The sequence below is a fragment of the Pygocentrus nattereri genome, chromosome 2, assembly GCF_015220715.1.
Source record: "Pygocentrus nattereri isolate fPygNat1 chromosome 2, fPygNat1.pri, whole genome shotgun sequence".
In the NCBI taxonomy this organism is placed as follows: domain Eukaryota; kingdom Metazoa; phylum Chordata; class Actinopteri; order Characiformes; family Serrasalmidae; genus Pygocentrus; species Pygocentrus nattereri.
In genome coordinates, this window is record NC_051212.1 from 4,392,466 (window position 1) to 4,416,643 (window position 24,178).

Sequence of the window (24,178 nt, forward strand, 5' to 3'; positions counted from 1 at the left end):
TTTAATGATGTCCTCACTTTTCTGTAGGTTCTTGTGGACTTGACAAATGAGGACATTTCAAGAGGATGGACACAATGGTATAACACCCACACGCGCACACACACACACACACACACACACACGCGCACACACACTTACATATATTACAAATATTGACTTACAGCACTGTGCAAGACAAGTTATTCAACTCAGAAAAACAGCCATTACACTCAAAGAACCATTAAATGACGTGGTGGTGGTGTGTTAGTGTGTGTTGCGCTGGTGCGAGTGGATCAGACACAGCAGTGCTGCTGGAGTTTTTAAACACTGTGTCCACTCACTGTCCACTCTATTAGACACTCCTACCTTGTCGGTCCACCTTGTAGATGTAAAGTCAGAGACGACAGCTCATCTGCTGCTGCACAGTTTGTGTTGGTCATCCTCTAGTCCTTCATCAGTGGTCACAGGACACTGCCCACAGGACGCTGCCCACAGGACGCTGCCCACAGGACACTGCCGGCTCGATATTTTTGGTTGGTGGACTGTTCTCAGTCCAGCAGTGACACTGAGGGGTTTAAAAACCGATCCACTCAGACCAGCACAACACACACTAACACACCACCACCACGTCAGTGTTACTGCAGTGCTGAGAATGACCCTCCATCCAAATAGTACCTGCTCTGTGAGGGTTCATGGGGGTCCTGACCACTGAAGAACAGGGTAACAGAGTATCAGAGAAACAGATGGACTACAGTCTGTAACTGTAGAACTACAGAGTGCAGCTATACAGTAAGTGGAGCTGATAAAGTGGACAGTGAGGGTAGAAACGAGGAGGCGACTGGTGTATATGTGGATAATGTGTCTTGGAGCTGAGCATATTTACCCACAGCTGTCCTACTGTACAGCCCACATTCACTCTTCTGTTCAGTTTTACTCATTAAATGTGACGAGCGGAGCCTTTCAACTGAAGTTAAACTGGACCGAAGGGGAAACTCAGCAATGATTCCCGGCAGCATCAGCCACTCTTTACTGCTTAGCCCGGAAGCCGTTCAACGAACATGGACCTGTGAAAATAATCCATTGAACTGAATTTTCAGTGTCTGCACGCTGTGGAATTAGACCTCCACATTTAACCCCTCCATGCAGCGAAACACCCACGGGCACACTGGTGAACACACACACACACACACACACACACTAGGGGGCAGTGAGCACACTGGCCCGGAGCGGTGGGCAGCCCTATCCACAGTGCCCGGAGAGCAATTGGGGGTTAGGTGTCTTGCTCAAGGACACCTCAGTCACAGGCATTGAACCAACAACCTTCTGGTCACAGGGCCGGTTCCCTGACCTCCAGCCCACGTGTGTACACATTCACAGCACAGTCCGTTGCCATGGAAATGACAGATACTGATCTGTTTAGTCAGTAGGACAGTAAAAGGCCTCTACAGTGTGAAGAGTCCTCCATTACACGTGGTTCTTTGTTCTAACTGTTCGTTTTTGACCCAAAAGACAAACGGTTTGATTTTCAGCTTCGCTAACTCTCACTTTGGGCGGCACGGTGGCAGCGTGGGTGGGTAGCGCTACCGCCTCACAGCGAGGAGGGTCTGGGTTCGATTCCCCGGCCGGGTGACCGGGGTCCTCTCTGTGTGGAGTCTGCATGTTCTCCCCGTGTCTGCGTGGGTTTCCTCCGGGTTCTCCGGTTTCCTCCCACAGTCCAAAGACATGCAGTCAGGCCAGTTGGACGTGCTAAATTACCCCTAGGTGTGAGTGTCTGTCTGCCTGCCCTGTGATGGACTGGCGACCTGTCCAGGGTGTATCCTGCCTTTCGCCCGATGACCACTGGGATAGGCTCCAGCACCCCCCACGACCCTGACGGAGAAGCGGCTTAGAAAATGAATGAATGAATAAATCTCACTTTTTACGTCCGGAAATTAATGCCATAACACATCTTGAGGATATTAAAACTCGGCTCACTGGCGTCACTCAGTCATCTTAAACTTTTAATATCAAACCACCTTCAGACAACCTGCACCTGTTTTACTTCATCTTATTTATTCGTAACTTTTATTTTTGCGTTAGTTCTCCTTAGTTCTTTATCTCTTTTTAGTTATTTATTTATTTCCTCTCATTTTATTTTTAAGTTTTTTTATCATTACTTTGTTAAATTTGTGATATTGTATTATTACCTTATTAATTTCTTCTCTACTTTTGATCTTAATTTCTTACCATTTAAATCTCACGTTCTGTTTTTATCAACTTTACTGTTATTTTACATTTTCTTTTAATTTAAATCTAGTTATTATTTTCTTTCTCATGTCAGTCCCTGTTTTTGTAAACGCTTGGCTACATTGAAAATGAGGGTTGCCCTCAATGTACTGAGTCAAAATAAAGGTTGATTGATTGATTGATTGATTGATTGATTGATAAATAAGGAGAAAAGCAGATCAGAGGTTGGTATCGTCCCTTTTTGTGTTGATCCTAAAGGGTTAAACTCTCTCCGTTTCATTCTGTCTCCTTCTTTCTTTCTCTCAGGTACGATCTGAACGCCAGTGGACCCTGAAGGGCAGTGTGAACGTGGCCGATGGCGTTTTAACGCTGGGAATAGCGCCGAGCACTGGACCAGAGAAGAGCCGGTCTACAGAAGCAGGTCAACGCTAATGAAACCAGGCTGCTTCTACTGGGACTGGCACACAACACGCAGACACTGACGTTCCCACTGTTACAGGGGAGCCCCACTGAACTTCCCACTGTTAAAGGGGAGCCCCACTGACGATCCCACTGTTAAAGGGGAGCCCCACTGACGTTCCCACTGTTACAGGGGAGCCCCACTGAACTTCCCACTGTTAAAGGGGAGCCCCACTGACGATCCCACTGTTAAAGGGGAGCCCCACTGACGTTCCCACTGTTAAAGGGGAGCCCCACTGACGTTCCCACTGTTAAAGGGGAGCCCCACTGAACTTCCCACTGTTAAAGGGGAGCCCCACTGAACTTCCAAAATATCTGCGTAGTCAAGTCATTCAGAGCGGTTTGGTGTGAGACGCTCCGTTCCAGAGAAACTTACAGAGGCTGAAACGTTCCCAGTGGTGGTGATAGGAACCAGACGTCCACCTCTGAACAGCTCCCTCACCGACTGTTATTACATGAAATGGCTCTGACTACACCACCACTGTAAAGACGTCTGAGTCTCTACAATCAACCGTTTCACGCCGAACCGCCCTGAATCGCTGCGTTTACGTTCCAACCACTGCATTATGGAGAATATTGGGACAAATCCAGTGCGGTTCCTCTTCGGGGAAGTGGTTTGGTGAATCCACAGATCTACGTTTGTTTACATTCAGCACTCATTCATCTAATGAAGTCTGGCAAATGGCACTCGCTGCATCAAGCTAATTAAAAAATACACAGAATATAAATACAATAAAAAACCACACAGGATATAAATCAACCACAAAAAACCTCCCTGCTGCATCGGCTCTGCCTTGGGCTCTCAGTCGTCAAGGTCCTGTACAGATATATGCACTGTTTTTGGTCATTATCTCAGTTTGAGAACCGCAGGGGTTTATAAAGGCAGATTCAGAGGATTTTACTTTAAAATGTGTTTGTTTTTCACCATAATTATGAAAAATGTAGCATTATATCTGTAGGTTTCTGCAGATGCTCACCAAACGGCCACTTTATCGGAAACACCCTCCTTGTATGTCCACTCACTGGTCAGTTTATCCGAAACACCCACCTTGTACTTCCACCAACTGGCCACTTTATTGGAAACCCCTACCTTATGCTTACGCTCCCTGGCCAGTTTCTTGAAAACACCTCCCGTGTACTGACTCTCAGTGGCCACTTTATCGGAAACCCCGGCTAGGGGGTCACTGCTAGGTTGAGAGTGGGCCGCCACCCAAAACTACGCAGACGAGAGCAGCTCTGTGGTCAGAACTACAGGTTGAACAGCACAAACTGGGCATCAACAGACGAGTGAACACCAGCAGGAGAGGGGTTTCCGATAAAGTGGCCAGTGGGAATAAACTCTTTGCCAAAGAGTGGAACCTCGAATGCACGTCTGCTGTATATTTTACTGGTGGGCTTTCTGCGCGTCCGCTGTGGGTTGGGCTGGGTTTTAAAGTGCTTGTCCTCCTTTATAACTTACTGTATGCTAAGAGACTCACTTCTGTACAGTTTTCAGCCGGAATACTTTATTTTCAAAGTATCTTACTGATCCTCACTGCACAGCAGTAGGACGGCTCCCTCGCCCGCGCCGCTGCTGGACTTCTGTCAGGGTCAGACTGGGCGACAAAGCGTTGTGAAGGCCACAGCGCATGAACAAACGTGTGTGTGAGTTATGTTGGTTTAAAAAGAGGGATTGACTTTCCCTTAATAAAAACTTCTCGGAATGGCCCCGGCGCCTGGTCCTTCTTTCTGTGATGTCATCATGATTGTGGAAAAGCCAGGAATGACCCGGATGCCGGTTATGAAGTATAAACATGGAGGCTGTCCAGAACCTGTGCGTAACTAAGTCACTGAGCTCCGTTCTGCAGTTCACAGCGGTGGTGATGGGAACCAGACGTCCACCTCTGAACGCTCCCTCGCCGGAAGGCCTTTGGGTTTTGGTGTAAAACAGACCTTTTGATTCCATGCAGGGTGTTTTAGGGCAAAATGGTCCCCCCAAAGGAACATGACTCAGCTTCCCCATCATCAGCTTTCCATATAAACACTCACACGACTCGTGCAGGTTCTCTGGTGGTTCTGGGTGGTAAATAAAGTGTCTGTATCTGTGTTGTTGCCATGGTGACGTCTGGTTCCCATCACCTCCACCGTAGAGACGTCTGAACCATTTCACCCCAAACCCTCTGAATCTCTCTGTCTACGCCTCACACACTGGATTTTGAGAAGTTGCCCCCCCAGCGTTCTTCCCTGCTGTCCAAACGAGAAAACGTCAGGTTTATTCAGCGGGATTTTGCGCCACCTAGTGATCATCATTTGAAAGCAAAATAAAGACCTGACCATGTGACTCATTCAGCTGCAGAGTGATGCACGGGCTCATATCTGGGGTCTATTAAACCCAGAGATGTTCAGCAGAGTGAAGACACCCACCACACACTGCCCCGTGGGCGAGAGCCAGGCCAGATTCACTGACGTCCACTGTGGGAAACAGAAATATACATACATACAGTCTTTGCCTTAAAATCTTTGTTTGTGTGCCTGTATTTCTCTTATTTAAAGGGCCCATGTAATAGAAAAGGTGGGGAATCCAGGTCCAAACAGTAAAAATCCTCCCCAGGATTTCGTTCCAACTGCTCGACTTCTCTAATTCGCTCAAACCAGCAGCAAAAAAAAAAAACAGGCAGCTGGAACAAAATCCTGGGGAGGGTTTTTACTTTTCGGACCTGGATTCCCCGCCTCTACAAATAAATACTATACATAAATAAATAAATAAATAAAGGGGGTTGGTGTAAACAGCTCCCCAGTCCATGCAGTGCATGCATGGGAACCCAGCTGCCCAAACAGCCCCGTCTGGACCGCATTGTTTTTGTGACGTCACATAAGCAAACTCCGCCTGCTCGGCCGAAGCTCAGCTCCGCCTTCTCACTCTGACGTCGTGAGAAGCGAAGAGGAAGGCGCAATGCAGGGCAGCCAATCAGAGCAGAGCTCGTTTACATGCAGCACTCTTAAAGGCACAGTAACAGCGTTTAGTCCTGAGAGATGAGGAGGACGGGTCGGACGTGGTCACATATAAGTGAGTTGCGTTTTTATTATTATTACTATTATTATTATTATTATTGTGGTATTAATGCATTTATAGGACACAGGGTGTCATACTCCCCCTAGTGGGGGGGAGGAAATAAAGAGGGGCTTCATACGTGCATCCAGAATATGACTCTCCGTGTCCATCATTCAGTTAAAAGTAACTAACACTACATGGTGTCAGAAGGCTTCAGTTTCTCGCTTCGGGTAAACATGAGAGTTACTTTGCCGAGTTAACTGAAGAGGACTCACCCATTTTTTTTAGTCAGTTTAAAAAGTTTTAAGTTTAGCTAGCTATCATAGCTAACGTGACTGCAGACTAGCCAAGAGACGTTTGAGCGCGAGTGGCTAAAGATGGAGAGATTCCAGATTCCACCGCCACCGAAGTTTGACTTCACGCGGCCAGAAGAGTGGCCCAAATGGATTAAGAGGTTTGACAGATTCCGGATTGCTTCAGGTCTTGAGCTCCAGGCAGAAGAGAATCAGGTGAACACTTTAATCTATACCATGGGCGATGAGGCGGAAGATATTATAACTGCACTTCAGCTGACTGTAATAGAAGCGAGCCAGTATAACGCGGTCAAGAACAAGCTCGACGCACATTTCGTAGTGAGGAGAAATGTTATTTTTGAACGGGCCAAATTCAACCAGAGACAACAGGAGCAAGGTGAGACTGTAGACAGTTTCATAACTTCACTCCACTGCCTGTCCGAGCACTGTGGTTATGGACACCTCCATAATGAAATGGTCCGGGACAGACTTGTCGTAGGCTTACGAGATAAAAAGCTGTCAGAACAGCTCCAACTAGACTCGGAGCTGACGCTGGAGAAAGCGGTGACGCGCGCGCGTCAGAACGAACAAGTGAAAAACCAACAGGACTTGTTGAAGAGCAATTTCAAGTCGGCGGCCACGGACGTGGACAGCATTCAAACAAAACTCCAGCCCGCCACAGGTAAAGGACGACAACAGAAATTTCAGGCAAGAACAAATGACAGACATAGTTACCACATGCAGCTAGGCAGCCAGAGACGGTGCATGTGGTGCGGCAGAACCCCAGCACACAGTAAAAACCAGTGCCCAGCTAGAGATGTAGCATGTAATCTGTGCCATAAAAAGGGCCACTATGCGAAAGTGTGTAGATCGGGGGTCCTCAATGACGTAAACACAACAGGATCAGATGAGGAGGAGATTGCTTTTTTAGGCACTGTCAGTTCGGACGGCGAGCCCTGGCTAATGTGCTTAAGGTGAATGAGGACACAGCTGTTTTCAAAATAGACACAGGGGCTGATGTAACAGTGTTATCAGAAGAAATCTTCCAAAAGGGGAAATTTCCACAGCTAGAAAGTACAAAGAAAGTGCTGCAGGGACCAGGCCGGACACCCATCACAGTGAGAGGGAAGTTCACTGCGTCCATAAGAACTGAAAATAAAACCACCACACCGGAAGTGTATGTAGTTCCAAAACTGAAGTGTAATCTGTTGGGACGTCCAGCCATCCAAGCACTTGGCCTAGTGGCCAGAGTGGACACAGTGATACTGGACTCCAGAGAGAGAGTCAAAGAGCAGTTCCCCAAGCTCTTTAAAGGGCTAGGCAAGATGGAGGGGGACTATAAGATAGAGCTTAGAGCAGACGCTAAGCCATTCTCCATATCAACCCCACGACGAATCCCGCTGCCACTCATGTCTCAAGTGAAAAAAGAGCTCTCACGCATGGAGGAGATAGGCGTGATCTCAAGAGTGGAACAGCCCACAGACTGGTGCGCTGGAATGGTCCCTGTGCCAAAACCAGGCAAGAATGAGGTGCGCATTTGCGTTGATCTGACAAAATTGAACGAGTCAGTCAAACGAGAGAGACATATACTCCCCTCAGTTGAGCACACACTGGGACAGCTAGAGGGCGCTAAAGTGTTCTCTAAAATAGATGCAAACTCAGGCTTCTGGCAAATACCCCTAGCCAAGGAATCTGCCCTCCTCACAACATTCCTCACTCCCTTTGGGAGGTTTTGCTTTAACCGCCTCTGCTTCGGAATATCCTCAGCGCCGGAGCACTATCAGAAGAGAATGTCCAGGATACTGGAGGGGCTTGACGGCGTCTTGTGCCAGATGGACGACATTCTCGTCTTTGGAGACACACAGGCCCAGCACGACACACGACTATCCGCGGTGCTGGGGAGACTGCAAGAGGCCGGGGTCACGCTGAGGAGTGAGAAATGTGAGTTCTCAAAAAGACATGTGAAATTTCTTGGACAGATAATTGACGCAGCCGGGGTGCGGGCTGATCCTGACAAAGTAAGAGCAGTGACGGACATGGGAGAACCAGAGGATGCGAGTGGAGTGAGAAGGTTCCTCGGAATGGTGAACCACTTAGGAAAGTACTTTCCAAATCTGGCCGAAAAGACACAGCCGCTCAGAGACCTGCTAAAGAAACAAAACACATTTCAGTGGGGACATCAACAACAGAGAGCATTCAACAACATTAAGAAGGAGCTGAGCTCACCACCAGGGCTAGCGCTCTACAACTCGAAAGCAGAGACCGTCGTCTCAGCCGACACATCATCATTCGGACTGGGAGCGGTGCTGCTGCAGAGACAGGAGGAAGGCTACCTTAAGCCAGTGGCGTACAGCTCCAGGGCACTCACCGAGACTGAAAAAAGGTATGCCCAGATTGAGAAAGAGGCTTTAGCAATCACATGGGCATGCGAGCGGTTCTCAGACTACCTGGTGGGCATCAGGTTTCATGTGGAAACGGACCATAAACCTCTGGTCCCGCTACTAGGCTCCAAGAGCCTGGATGAGCTCCCACCACGCATTCAGAGACTCAGAATGAGACTAATGGCTTTCTGCTACTCCATCTCACACGTGGCTGGCAAGAAGTTGGCCACAGCGGATGTGCGGTCCAGAGCGCCCTTGAGAGAGAGTGAGCAGCCGAAACAGGAGGAGGAAATCAAGCTGTATGTCAACATGGTCATGTCAACCCTCCCAGCTACGGAGAAGAGGCTACACGAAATACGTAGATGTCAAGAAGGGGATGAAATACTGAGCCAAGTGAAAAAGTACTGTAATGAGGGCTGGCCAGACAGATCCTAAATAGACAGGGCTTACCTACCTTATATACAGGTTGAAGAAGAACTAACAGTGGAGGATGGCCTACTACTAAAAGGGTGTAGGTTAGTTATCCCCAAGGCACTACAAACAGATATACTCCAAAAACTGCATGCAGGACACCAGGGCATAGCAAAGTGTCGGGAAAGAGCCAAACAATCTGTCTGGTGGCCGGGGCTGAGTACGCAGCTTCAGAAAGTTGTCGAGGGCTGTGACACGTGTGCTAAAGAAAGAGACAACGCCAGAGAGCCACTGCTCACTTCCGAGTTCCCAGACAGACCATGGGCAAAGGTGGGTGCCGATTTATTTCAGTGGGATGATAATCAGTACTTAATAGTGGTTGATTACTTTTCTCGTTTCATTGAAGTAGCTAAACTTACGTCCACCACCTCATTAGCAGTAGTCGAACACTGCAAGTCTATTTTTGCCAGGCACGGCCTACCTTCTGAGGTTATGACAGACAATGGACCCCAGTTTGCGTCTGAATGTTTTAAAAAGTTTGCAGCACAGTGGGGATTCACACACACAACATCCAGCCCTAGATATGCCCAGAGCAATGGAGAGGCAGAAAGGGCTGTGCAGACCATAAAAGGGCTCCTCCAGAAAGGAAAAGACCCGTATTTGGCCCTCCTGGCTTACAGGGCCACCCCACTCGCCAACGGGCATAGCCCAGCTCAGCTGTCAATGGGCCGACAGCTCAGGACAACGGTTCCGGTCACCCTGTCATCCCTGAACCCAGGATGGACTGACATAGTCAAACTCAAAAAGGTAGAACAGAAGATGCGACAGAGGTCGAGGGTCCACTTCAACAAAAGACACAGAGCTCAACAACTCACCACACTCACACCAGGTGACCACGTCTGGATAAAGGACGCAAAGGAGAAGGGAACGGTGATCAGCCAGGCAAATACACCAAGGTCATATGTCATTGACTCTCCCAGAGGTATCCTACGCCGCAACCGCAATCACCTCGTCACTACACCAGTGCCGCCAGCAGAGCAGACCATCTCGCCAGAGCCAGACCTACCTGCTGGTCAGCCAGGGAGTCCTGTGCGAGCTGAGCAGATTCCAGTTCAGCCAGAGAGACCGGCACAGGCAGAACAGGGCCCAACTCAGCCGGTCAGTCCTGTGACCTGTACACGCTACCCCGCAAGAGAGAGACAACCTCCAGGATACCTGAAAGACTTTGTGTTTAAATAGGTCCGAGTGACTTCAACGGGGCAGAATAATTCCCCACACTCAGTAAGAGGATTGGGTAGTCCACCCCACCTCCTTAGTTTAGTTTATCAGTGAATGTCTTACTGTTCATGTTCATCTGTTTAATTTTAGGCTTGTTGTTCTGCTGGCTCATGGTTATTTATTATTCTGTTATTCCTGTGATGCTACGACTCTTCAATGAAAATATGGGGATTGTTAACTTCTGTTATAATCTGCTACAGTACAGTGGCGTTAATGAACCCTTTTGTCAGATATCAGCCGTATTGATCTTTGAAAGGGGGATGTGGTATTAATGCATTTATAGGACACAAGGTGTCATACTCCCCCTAGTGGGGGGGAGGAAATAAAGAGGGGCTTCATACGTGCATCCAGAATATGACTCTCCGTGTCCATCATTCAGTTAAAAGTAACTAACACTACAATTATTACTACTATTATTAATATTATTATTATTATCCGTCCAGCAGGAGGCATTGTTGGCGCCGTGCGTCGCCGAGCGACGTCATCACGCATTTCGAACGCGTTCGGGCGGGAAAGCGGCAGAGCGCGGTGAGTGAGAGTCTCTGTTTACCAGCCAGCGCGATAGAAAATAAAGACCAAAAAAGACGATTTATTCATTAAAAACGAGCTTCTGAGGCTTCGGCAGCTGCTTAATGGATCTTCTTCACTAGCGACGCTCTTTTGATCGACCTGTCAGTCCCGTTTGTGAAGCTGAAGTTAGCCGGTCGGTCGAATTCTCCGTTCCACCTTAAATCGTGCGGCAGTTCCAGTTACACACTGCGGCGGGTGAAGGGCACAGAATGGGCGAGCCGCACCGTTTAAGGTGGAACGGGGAATTAGAGGAATTTCGGTCTCGTAACTGAAACTCTAACGGCCTTTTTGACTTTTCTGGCTTGTTTCGAGCGCCAGAGGCTCCGAGGTTGTGAGCAGCAGTTTAGTAAACTCTGTATTCTTCCTGTTTACTCGGAGCTCGTACTGCTGTTCTCATTGAGTGGTGGTAGCTCCCAGCTCGGTATCTGTTGTCGTTCAGTCGCTGTGGCTCCGTTTATCGTTGCTCAGTGAAGAAATGATGGACTCCTGTCGTCCTGCTGAAGTGTGTTTAATGAGAGGACGTGTTCAGCGGTTGAAGGGCAGCTCCTTGTCTGACCCCTTCAGTCCCAGCGCCAGCGCCATGTCTGCAGCCCTGCTATTCACTGTTATTGACATTCAGAGGAGACGTCTGGTTCCCATCACCGCCACTGTGAACAGCTCTGACTCGATGTTTCTCTAGAACAGTCTCTCTCTCTCTCTCGGTCTCTGTCTCTGTCTCTCTCTGTCTCTCTCTCTCTCTCCTTCATTCCTTCCCCCTCTCTCCTCTCTCTCTCTCTCCTCTCCTTCTCTCTCTCTCCCTCTCTCACTCCCTCCCCTGTGCCTTGTTTTGTTGCAGATATTTAGTGGATTTAAGCTGAGATGTCCAAAAGAAAGGAATTCCTGGATTCCGTTCATCCGGACAAAGTCCAGGACTTTCTGAACTTCATTAAATTACACGTATGTACTGATTTCTGTATGTACTGGCACTCTATTAGAAATCCACAGCGTTGTTTTTATTTTGTTAGGGTTTAATCCTCCTCGTACAGTAACTTACGCTAGTGCCTAACTTAATAAATGCCAGTTCATTAGGCTCATTCCCTGCAGCGTGAAAGAAAATCGATGCATGTGATCTTCACATCTCCGGAATAGATTTGCACCTTCTATTTATTGTTGGAGTTAACTGGGACCTTGAGTTCACGATTTCGTTCCACCTCATGTACCACGTGTGATGCGAATGACAATAAAGCCTCATCTTATCTTACATACACCATATTTCCAAAAGTATTCGCTCGTCTGGCTTCACAACTTGAGTGAGATCCCATTCTTAATCCATAGGGTTTAATATGATGTCGGCCCTCCCTGTGTGTGTGTGTGTGTGTGTGTGTGTGTGTGTGTGTGTGTGTGTGTGTGTGTGTGTGTGTGTGTTAGTTACAGTACGTCACAGTAACCTTGATTGAATGACAAATTTTGTCAGTACTTCCAAACTGCATGTTTGACTACAAGAAGAACTTAATACTAATCCCGTTTTATTGGATATAGCACAGTGTAATATGGGAATGTGTGGGTATGTTGAGAATTCTGAGGGATAACAAGAGGTCGTGTAAAAAATGTATTAGGATTATTTTTGGTACATAAAGACTCTTTAGGCACTTTCTCTGCCCTGCCCTGCTGAGAAGTTTGATCAGAGTGTGGTTTCGATGACTTTATTATATTCCGTTCTGCAGAAAGATGGATCGGAGCCGCTGGACCTGGCGGAGCTGGTGCAGGAGCTGCAGAGTAATCAGAGGGTGGAGCTGTGGGGGAAGCTGTCTACGTTACTGCAGCACACACTGCAGGCTTACCCACCAGAGCGCTGGATCACAGGCCTTGACGGAGACAGTGGAGACGAGATGGAGGTGGAAGTGTCTGCTGAGCTGGTGCGTTTGAGGCTGCGTGATTATAACACAATAAAATCTAATCAGACTTTTATTCACGTAGCGCTTTGGCATGCAGACGATTCAGAGTAAAGTGCTGAACAGAGTGAAGATGAGTGTAAAAGTTTAAAGAGCCAAATTAAAAGGATTGAAAATAAAAAAAAATGAAAGCAGGCAGCAAAGATGTCAGAACTGAAAAAGAGTAAAGCAGAAACTGAAATGCCAACAGCTCAAAGATGGAATTTAACAGATTCAAACAAATATAGAATACATAACATCCAATATGGATAGAGGAAGTGACCAGGATGGATGGATGGATGGATGGATGGATAGGTGGTAATAGATGGATTGAATTATCCATCCATCCATCCCAGGAGGGTGATAGTTAATGGACAGGTAGAGAGACAGATAGATCCCAGCAAGATGATAGAAACTTATGTAGGTTGATGGATTGATTGATGCCAGGAAAATAGAAGATAGATCTACAGATAGATTAATAGATCAATACCGGCATGATGGATAGACAGATAAATAGACACAGATAGGTAGACTGATATAGATACAGACGCAGGCAGACTGACTAATATACTGGAGACACACAGATGCAGACAAACGGATCGATAGACAGACGCAGACAGACGGACTGATTGATATACTGGAGACAGACGCAGACAGACTGACAAATATCCTGGAGACACACAGACGCAGACAGACGGATCGATAAACAGACGGGATCGATAGACAGACGGGATCGATAGACAGACGCAGACAAACGGATCGATAGACAGACGCAGACAGACTGACTGATATACTGGAGACACAGACGCAGACAGACTGACTGATATACTGGAGACACAGACGCAGACAGACTGACTGATATACTGGAGACACACAGACACAGACAGACGGATCGATAGACAGACGGATCGACACACAGACGCAGACAGACGGATCGATAGACAGACGGATCGACACACAGACGCAGCCAGACGGATCGACACACAGACGCAGACAGACGGATCGACACACAGACGCAGACAGACAGACGGATCTACTGGAGACACACAGACGCAGACAGACGGATCTACTGGAGACACACAGACGCAGACAGACAGACGGATCTACTGGAGACACACAGACGCAGACAGACAGACGGATCTACTGGAGACACACAGACGCAGACAGACTGACAAATATCCTGGAGACACACAGATGCATACAGACGGATCGATAGACAGACGGATCAATAGACAGACGAAGACAGACGGATCTACTGGAGACACACAGACGCAGACAGACGGATCTACTGGAGACACACAGACGCAGACAGACAGACGGATCTACTGGAGACACACAGACGCAGACAGACAGACGGATCTACTGGAGACACACAGACGCAGACAGACTGACAAATATCCTGGAGACACACAGATGCATACAGACGGATCGATAGACAGACGGATCAATAGACAGACGAAGACAGACGGATCTACTGGAGACACACAGACGCAGACAGACGGATCTACTGGAGACACACAGACGCAGACAGACTGACAAATATCCTGGAGACACACAGACGCAGGCAGACGGATCGATAGACAGACGCAGACAGACGGGATCGATAGACAGACGCAGACAGACTGACTGATATACTGGAGACACACAGAAGCAGACAGACTGACTGATATACTGGAGACAAACAGACGCAGACAGACTGACTGATATACTGGAGACACACAGACGCAGACAGACTGACTGATATACCGGAGACAGACTGACGCAGGCAGACTGATTGATATACTGGAGACACACAGATGCAGACAGACTGACTGATATACCGGAGACAGACTGACACAGGCAGACTGATTGATATACTGGAGACACACAGACGCAGACAGACGGATCGATAGACAGACGCAGACAGACAGATCGATATACTGGAGACACACAGATGCAGGCAGACTGACTGATATACTGGAGACAGACTGACGCAGGCTGACTGATTGATATACTGGAGACAGACTGACACAGACAGACTGACTGATATACCGGAGACAGACTGACGCAGGCAGACTGATTGATATACTGGAGACACACAGACGCAGACAGACGGATCGATATACTGGAGACACACAGATGCAGGCAGACTGACTGATATACTGGAGACAGACTGACGCAGGCTGACTGATTGATATACTGGAGACAGACTGACACTGACTGACTGATATACTGGAGGCAGACTGACGCAAACTGGCTGATTGATGTACTGGAGACAGACTGACACTGACTGATTGATATACTGGAGACACACAGACGCAGACAGACGGATCGATATACTGGAGACACACAGATGCAGACAGACTGACTGATATACTGGAGACAGACTGACACAGACAGACTGATTGATATACTGGAGACAGACGGACGCAGACTGACTGACTGATATACTGGAGATAGACAGACTGATTGATATACTGGAGGCAGACAGAGAAAGACAGACAGACAGACCTGCAGATCAATCCCTGATGTGAAATTAAAGACACGATTCCACAGAACAAAGTGCAGAAGACTTCAGACCTAAAACACGGACCTTTAGTTTACTGTCTGTAACCAAAAAGCACAGTAAAGAAGGAAACCCGGAGCCCGGAGTGAATAAGGAGTAAAGAAGTGATGTGTCTTTAGTGTGGGTTCTAGCTTCTGCTCAGTCAGTAAACATCTGATCCTAATATTAGTGCTGAGTTAATAATAACCACACATTCTAGGACCCATGTGCCATGTACAAGGCCCACCGGCCAAGTCAGGCAGTCCTACTAGGGCCACAAAATTATTTATGTTTTACCCAGAGTTGCACTACAGTCCCCAGCATGCACTGCAGCATAGTCTGATCCCCTTCCCCCGGCAATAAGCTGTGAGGCAGCATTTACACAAAAAGAAGAGATTCCAGTTTTCCAGTTTTCCAGTTTATTTAGAATAATTTTTGAGTAAGCTTTCAAAAAAAGGGGGCAGTCGTGGGCTGGAGGTCGGGGAACCAGCCCTGTGACCGGAAGGTTGCCGCTTCGATCCCCAGAGCCGACAGTCCATGACTGAGCAAGACCCCTAACCCCCAACTGCTCCCCGGGCGCTGAGGATAGGGCTGCCCACTGCTCCAGGCAAGTGTGCTCACTGCCCCCTAGTGGGTGTGGGTGTGTGCGCGCGCATTCACTAGTGTGTATGTGGTGTTTTTCACGGAGGGGTTAAATGTGGAGGTGAATATTCCCCACTGTGGGAACAATAAGGGTCTTGATCTTAATCAGTGCCTGTTGTGCTGTTGCAGTGTTGGTGTATTTTGAATGAACACTGGGCCATTCGGGTTACGGAAAAATGTTTAGCCACAGATTTTTTAATTTGGCCCTTTTAGTGGTTGAATTTGACACCCCTGTTCCAGAAAATCCGACTGATCCGTCACTGCCAGCGCTCTTATAGCCTTATTCCACTGCAACCAAGCCTGTTTAATGCTAGATATTGTATTACCACTAGGGGGGGGCCCCAACACCATACAAACACTTGACCCTTCTTTCATTTTCATTCCTCTCCAGCCAGTTCCTATAGATTCAGAACGTCACATCTGGTGTAGATCAGGTGATGCCAAGTCCCACGTTTGGAGGTGCTGCTCTCATGGGAACAGAAAATGTGCAGTTTGGAACCGAAAAACAGCAGCAAAACAAAAAGCCCACACTCTGGTTCTTCAAGGGTTCTTCAGTAAAGAAAACGACTCCATATAGAACACTTAAAGAACCCTTCACACGATTAAGTGGTTGTTTGCATCATGAAAGCGTTCTTCAGATTGATGGAGAATAGATGGTTCTATATAGAAGCTTTTTTGAAAGTGGTTCTGTATGGGACCAAAAAGGGTGCTATTATTACCCCTAAGAGAACCCTTTTGGTGCTATATAGAACTGTTTTTTAAAAAGGTTCTATACAAAATCTTTATAAAAATGGTTCTGTGTGGCACCAAAAGGGTTCTTTTTTGGTTACAAGCTTGATATTGTTAAAAAAGAACTGTGCTGTAAAGAACCAGTTGATCATGCATAAGGTTCTTTGAGTGTTTGTGGTTCTATATAGAACCGATTAAAGGTTTTACTGTTACAAGCTTGATGTCAATCAAATAGAAGGGCCCTTTTTGGTGCTATATAGAACCTTTTTCAAAAAAGCTCTTTATAGAACCATCTATAGCACGTTCTCCATCGATCTGAAGAACCTGTTCATGATGCAGAAAGCCCTATAATCATGGCAGGTGTTCTTTGAGTGCTCATTGTTTGCTATAGGGCCATGTTCTTTACTAAAGAACCCTTGAAGAACCGTCTTTGTGTAAGTGTGATTCTTTACCACACGTTTCTGTTAAAGCACTCGTGGGTCGTAGCAGCAAACTATAACACTTTCTCGAAAATGGGTGAAAAACACGTCTTTCCCCTGAATGTTCTCCTGTGTTTTCTTTATATTCACGTGGTGAAGCGTAAGTTACAGTGATTTGAATAGTGGTGTTTAAAAGCTTTAATATAGTAGAGCATCGTTTGGGCTCATACATCGCTCTTCCACCTTTCTGCATGTGTGAAATGCAGAGGTGGACGAAGAACACAAACCAGGTACTGGAGTTAAAGTAGAGACCCCCAAGGTAAAATATTCCTCCAGTAAAAGTAGAAGTTCCTCCCTTTAGACCTCCACTTGAGTAAAAGTACTAAAGTATTTCTCTTCAAATGTACTTAAGTATAAAGTAAAAGTACTAAAAGAGGAATTCTGGCTCTGATGTCCTGTTATCATTTTTATAACCAGACTGGCTTCATGAACTCATTTCAGGTGAAAGTCCTCCAGCGTCTCTCTTGGTAAACCAGTCTTTTAATAGAACGTCATTAATTAGTGACGCTGACGTCTATTAAAATGATCAGAAGCACAAAACACTGAAGGTAAACAGTTTCCATCAGGGAGAACCGAGTGGCTCTGAAATCACTTTTTACACACAAGCAAAGTTTCAGTTTCAGATTTATTTACAACTTAGTTCCAAGTTTAAGTTGAATAAAAACTGGCTTTAAACTCAGGATCACAGATGAGCTCCTTTACTATGTTGATCTGTAGGCGTCTGTTCATAAACATAAACCAGCCCAAACTCATTTACTATAAAATGAACTGGTGTTTGTAGAAATTCAGAAAAAAGCCGCGTCAGTCTCGACTGCATATGTGGACATATTTCTATATTGAGCTCTATTTACACAAAGTTAGGTTAGTTCATCATTTATGTTGAACAGACTCTCCCAAAGTTTTACGCTGCTGCGCTGACGTTGAACCGCGTGCTGCACTGGGTCGGCATGACCAACAGGTCAAAACCAGCTCTAAACAAAGTGACCGCTGGGCCCTGATTGGAGCTCTGGCTTTGCGCTTCTTTCGTTTTGACATGTTACGTTTTTATACACACAGAAACCAAAAGGAACGACAGATTTCTCAAAATGTAGGAGGAGAAAGTCGGATATTAGACTCTGAAATGTAGTGGAGTGAAAGGAAAAAGTCGCCCAGAACGGAGAAACTTCAGTACAGATACACCAAAAATACTAAAGTACAGAAACTAATTACATTTACTCAGTTACTCAGATACTCAGTTACTCAGATACTCAGATACTCAGTTACTCAGTTACTGTCCACCTCTGGTGAATTGTCACTGTTTCTCTCTTTCCTTTAGAAACTCACGATGGCCGTGCTGGACGGCGTCACTGTAGTGTGTACAGTGTCTGTGGACGTTATTCAGGACGGAGACGTCTACTCTGCTTTGCTAGACTGCGCTCACATGCTAAACGGTAAGGGTGTTTATTAGAGTGTGAGCAGTTATGACGGTCAGCTGATGAGATCAGTATCAGTTTAAGCTGCTAAGGTGTTGCTGAAAGGGTGCTATGGGGTTACGTTGTGCACCCGTCCACCGGCAGAAAGGCTACGCCTGAGCTCCAAGTGGGGATGAAGCCCGCCAAGGACAGCAGGGAGAGGAACACTGTGAGTGAGAAGGGGACGCCGCGCAAGTCCCAAGCAGTGAGGCCACTTTAATAAGGGTTTGATCCGGGTGGCCAGGCTGCGAAAGCGTGAGGGGGTGGTGACATGGAGGCGGAGCTCTTGTTCCCGCTCTGCTCGGGTGCTCACGCTGCCCGTACTGAGAGCCAGCTGAGGCTGATCTGCCTGGCAGCTTGAGCGCCTTTTAAAAAGAGCTGAGAGGGAACAAAGAGAAAGCTGGAGGGATGAGCATCAGCAGAAGAGCGGAGTAAAGAGCTGGAAAGCTCGAGGGAAGAAAAGGGCTGAAGTCTAAGCAGCTTAGTGCTGGTTTTGATTGTTTGCTTTCTGTTTATTCGACTATGGCTGCTGCAACCCTGAATCCTGCCTCCAGCGTCCTTCTTGTGCCTGGGGCAGCACCTGACGAGCTACAGGGGTGTTAACTAAATGGGTGTTAGATATTGTAAAAAAATGAACAGGACTGTAAAGGAGGAATGAGGGATTAAAAAACGACATGTAGAGGATTGTAATGATAGTTATCTCAATCTAACTTTTCCTCGATATAAAGATAAGTGATAAAATCTTCGTTATAAGTGATACTTTTATTAATCCCACAAACAGGGAAATTCCACCTCCGCGTTTAACCCATCCGTGAAGTGAAACACCACATACACACTAGTGAATACACACACACTAGGGTGCAGTGAGCACACTTGCCCGGAGCGGTGGGCAGCCCTATCCACAGCGCCCGGGGAGCAGTGTGGGGTTAGGTGTCTTGCTCAAGGACACCTCAGTCATGAACTGTCGGCCCTGGGGATGGAACTGGCAACCGTCCGGTCACAGGGCCAGATCCCTAACCTCCAGCCCACGACTGCCCCTAATAATACATAATACACTGTTCTCACATGTCCACGTTCTAGCAGAAGCTCTGGTGTCGTTTTCTATTTCGAGGAAAGCGATACTACTCCGCTGTCGCCAGGAGAGGGCACACTTCAGTTTAACATGATTAGAGAGAGAGGGGGGGGCCATGAGTAAAGTTGAGTTGCCAAATATACTTTAGCAACATCTGAGACATGGAGTTATACATTCCCTGTATGAGAGGAGCGATCGACGCTCTGTTCCCCTGTGACCGAGTGTGAGTGTGCTGTGCTGACCTACAGTGAACTCATTTACATTTATGGTATTTGGCAGACGCTCTTATCCAGAGCGACTTACAATTTGATTATTGTTACACAGGGAGGTGAAGGTGGTGTTAGGAGTCTTGCCCAAGGACCCTATTGCTATAGCTACAGTGTAGAAGAATAGAATAGAATAGAATGCCTTTATTGTCACTATACACAGTACAATGAGATTAAGAGCAACTCCATCTCAGTGCAAACACACAATGTAAACAAATGACACGGAATAGAATGGGGAGGGGTTGTGCACAGTTCTATGCGTTTTGTATATATATGTATATGAATTAAATATAAATATAGAAACAAAATAAAAAAACTTTTTTACAAGATATAAATATGGAGATATTTACAGCTGTATTGTATGTACACTAAATATTGCACATTGCTAAGTATTGCACATATTCCTGTATAATGTACATACATGTACAGTATGATTGCACATTTCCGTATGCAGAGTATTGCACAGTAGCTGGTAATGGAGTCTGGGAATAGACTGGTATGTAGGTGGTGATGGAAGTCTGGGGATAGACTATCAGTGCATCTGTGAGTTGAGAAGTGTTATTGCTTTTGGGAAAAAACTGTACTTAAGTCTGTTTGTCCTTGATCTGATGCATCTGTACCGCCTTCCTGAGGGCAACAGGTCAAACAGTACAGATCCGGGGTGCGAGCTGCCCATTGTGATGCGTTTCGCTCTGCTGACGCAGCGGGAGGTGTAGATGTCCATCAGGGATTGGAGAGGGCAGCCAATAATCTTCTGTGCTGTCTTTACTACCCTCTGAAGCCTCTCCCTGTCTGCCATGGTGCAGCTGCTGTACCACACTGTGATACAGTACGTCAGCAGGCTCTCGATGGAAGAGCGGTAGAAGGTCAGCAGCAGGTTGGAATCCAGGTTGTGCTTCCTGAGGACTCTCAGGAAGTGTAGTCGCTGCTGAGCCTTCTTGATGACGGCTGTGATGTTGTCTGTCCAGGTGATGTTGGTAGAGATTTGGAACCGGAAGGTGCGGACCCTCTCCACACACTCGCTGTTGATGGACAGGGGGTCTGGGTCAGTGCTGTGCTTCCTGAAGTCAACGATGATCTCTTTTGTTTTCTTGGTGTTCAGAGCCAGGTTATTCTCTGAACACCAAGCTGCCAACTTCAGGACCTCCTTCCTGTAGGCTGTGTCGTCTCCTTCTGAGATGAGTCCGACCACTGTGGTATCGTCAGCAAACTTGACGATGAGGTTGCTGTCACAGGCCGGACTGCAGTCATAGGTGTAGAGGCAGTACAGGAGGGGGCTCAGCACACAGCCTTGTGGTGAGCCGGTGCTAAGCATACGAGTGGAGGAGAGTTTGGGGCCGGTTAGTGAGAAAGTTCTTGATCCAGGCACATGTGAGGGGGGGGAGTCCGAGGGTGCCCAGTTTGGTGATAAGAATGTCCGGGATGATTGTGTTGAAAGCAGAGCTGTAGTCCACAAAGAGCATTCGGACGTAGCTGTGCTGCTGCTCCAGGTGGCTCAGTGCAAAGTGGAGAGCTGCTGCTATGGCGTCCTCTGTTGACCTGTTTGCACGGTATGTGAACTGGTGGGGGTCGAAGTCTGGGGGCAGAGAGTCTTTGATGTGCTGAAGTACCAATCTCTCGAAGCACTTCATGATTACCGGTGTGAGGGCCACCGGGCGGTAATCATTAAGGTTGGTGATGGTAGACTTTTTCGGCACTGGTATGACTGTGGCTGACTTCAGGCAGGGCGGGATGATGGCTTGGGCCAGGGAGAGATTGAAGATCTTGGTGAAGGTGAGGGCGAGCTGGTTGGCACACGTTTTGAGCACCTTGCCGGGTACTCCATCAGGACCAGCAGCCTTTTTGGGGTTCACTGCCAGGAGCACCCGTCTGACATCGCGCTCCTCTACAGTGAGTGGAGTGGTGTGGAAGCCGGGTGGGGGTGGAGGTCGGGCAGGAGCAGAAGAGTGCTGCTGAGATGCATCAAAGCGAGCAAAGAAGCAGTTCAGCTCCTCTGCCAACGGTGCACTCAGTACTCCTGCTGTCACATCACAGCCTCTGAAGTTTGTGATGTTCTGTATGCACCAACACACACAGGCAGAGATGTTACCCACTACACTAACCAACCACAGACTCGCGTCTTTCCTAACGTCCTAACCAGCTTTACCAGCGTTAAATCGCGACCGCTCCTCTCAGCTACAGCCCTGCGGTCATGTTTAAGTATTAGTGCGTTCCCAAGCAATAGAAGTGAAAGAAAGTGGGTTCTTGTTCTTTACAGCCCTGATTTTGAATTAAATTAAGAGAATGGCTTCTGACTTGGTGCAGGACTGCATGTGAGCGCTCCCATATAACATGGTTTCTTTTATTTGTGCCCTCGTCGGAATGAGTTCTGCATTTCATCTGATTAGTTATTTGTTCCTTTTCAGTTCCGCTGCACCAGAATTGGGAATAAGACCAAACGTTTGCAGACCAAACACATTCAGCAGTTCCTCTTGTCCTGAGTGCTTTGCACTATTAGGATTTCAGTGTTTTTAAGTTTGAAGGGCCATGACTGATGAAAGGTTGTGTGTTTATGCGCTGTTTACTCCAAGTTTGTTCTCTTTCATTCTCCAGATATCGAGAGCTCCCTGCCTGTGTCTGAGCTGCCTCTTCAGCAGGCGGTGCATTGGCTCTGTGAATGCTGGTGGAGGCGCGGTCTGCAGGGGAAGGAGGAGCTCGGCTGGACTGCTTTTGTCGTTTGTTTGGAGAATACGGTCACACTCAAGACATCGGTAAACACTGTCGGGCAATGTGACAATGAGACTTACTGCCTTGCCCTGCTTGTCAGTTACAGGGGAACTCCTAATTGTTGAGAATTTCTGCATAATTAAGTGGTTGAGATGTAAACAGTCATGCAGAGTGGTTTGGTGTGAAAATCACAGTGGAGGTGATGGGAACCAGACGTCTGAAGAGTTCAGCGCTGCCTTACTGAAGGTTATTAAAGGGTTATGAATATGCTGCCTGATGCCCGAGGCACTGTGTTTTGATCTTTTTGAGATGTGTTTGGCAGGAAACATTTTAATTTTAATCCATTAATAGCAGGAGGGTTTTTCGTGCTGTGGCACAGTGATGGAGACTTCAGTTGCTGTGAGGCGGTCATAGCTGTGGTATATGCGAGCACGGCTCAGCCAATCAGATTCCAGCACCAGGACTATCAGTTTTATATAAAGAATATCAAACGTAGCATGTTAGGCTGTCTAAGGCCTGGAGAGAAAACCAAGGAAATTTGTTCAGCACAGTGGTACATAATCAGATGTATTCCAAGAAGAGTGTTTATGATCAGAAACAGTAAGAACTTACAGGAGAAGGTTTTCTGCTCTATCACACATGATCTTCTTGAGCAGGAGAAGACTAGAGGGAGTGTTCTCATGAAATAACGTCCCGACTGTGATCTGGTGTCCGTAGATCATCACAGCCGTGATGTTATTGGTGATAACTCCCTCCTCGAGTGCTCTACTGCTTTAATACAGCAGTTAAATAAATACAGTAAGAAATGAATAAACAGGCCGTAAACGTGTTTTAATGTTCAGTTCCTTCCTCCTAATTAGAGCTCCTTAACGTCAGAGTAACAAGCTCCACCCACTCGCTGCTCAGCCGGCAGTTTGTTCTCCAGCTCCTTACACTAAATTCCCAAACTGTCGTCACCACTGAGCAGCTTTTCAGTCGGCAGCTGTGACAGAAGAACAGCTGAACAACCTGGAATCAGCCAGAACTGAACCCAACACCATTCGCCAGACGTGTCTGATCTTCAGAGTCGGACCAAATCAGACTGAGCCGTAAAACTGACCCAATATCAGGTTCAGCTCAGTTTGGTCAGTTTCTCCAGATCAGTATTAATGTTGTTTTGTTCCAGCCGGTCTGTGAAGCTTCTTACAGCCCGTTTAGTTTGGCGAATGGTGTTGCAACAGCATCTTCGCGGGGTGAAAGTGTGTGAAAAAAGGTTAGAACGCCTCTCAACCAATCAGCTCGCGTGGCTGCAGCCGACTGTTGTAGAACCATGTTTAATGCACATCCTACACAGAGATAAACGATGCGTCACCAGACTAACTCATGGAAGACGGTGATTTGAGCTTGATCTGTATCATGTTGAACAAGTATCAGGATTCGTACGGTAGTTAGATAAGACCGAGTCGGTATCGTGAGTGATCCTCTGTATCTCCGGATTCGTATCGGAAGGGAAGAAGTATCACTACTACTAACGGTGTCAGGTGGCTCTTCGTTTACAGATGGTGGTGTTGTGGAGTGACTGAGCTGTTTGTTTCTTGCACTCTGCTCAGATAAATAATGGTTGTTTTTGCTCTGTGGTGTTTTATTCTCAGGTGAGGGAGCTGAACAGGCTGTACAGCCTGAAGGAGGTGTTACTCACGGTGGACTTTGATTCGGAGAGAGGTCAGTACGTCACCAGCCCTCTGCTGCAGTGCTTCCTCAGCACCAACCACATCAAACGGGAGGAGGTGAG

The 24,178-nt window shown here is 47.2% G+C and overlaps 2 protein-coding genes across 4 annotated transcripts in view; both read left to right on the forward strand.

Moving 5' to 3' along the window:
• Positions 1-4,371, forward strand: part of esyt2b (extended synaptotagmin-like protein 2b) — a 101,268-nt gene extending 96,897 nt beyond the window's left edge. For both annotated transcript variants that reach the window (XM_037531260.1, XM_037531257.1), the window contains 2 exons: positions 28-77; positions 2,512-4,371. In XM_037531260.1, the coding sequence (XP_037387157.1) occupies positions 28-77; positions 2,512-2,539 (78 nt within the window). In that variant the 3' untranslated portion in view covers positions 2,540-4,371. The remainder of the gene's footprint in view (positions 1-27; positions 78-2,511) is intronic.
• Positions 4,372-10,417: 6,046 nt separating this feature from the next.
• Positions 10,418-24,178, forward strand: part of ncapg2 (non-SMC condensin II complex, subunit G2) — a 69,752-nt gene continuing 55,991 nt past the window's right edge. The window contains exons 1-6 of one of the 2 annotated variants that reach the window (XM_037545091.1): positions 10,418-10,443; positions 11,464-11,564; positions 12,332-12,523; positions 18,228-18,342; positions 22,294-22,451; positions 24,039-24,173. In XM_037545091.1, the coding sequence (XP_037400988.1) occupies positions 11,487-11,564; positions 12,332-12,523; positions 18,228-18,342; positions 22,294-22,451; positions 24,039-24,173 (678 nt within the window). In that variant the 5' untranslated portion in view covers positions 10,418-10,443; positions 11,464-11,486. Of the gene's footprint in view, positions 10,444-10,512; positions 10,587-11,463; positions 11,565-12,331; positions 12,524-18,227; positions 18,343-22,293; positions 22,452-24,038; positions 24,174-24,178 lie in introns of those variants that run through there. The other variant, XM_037545089.1, reaches the window with a different exon arrangement.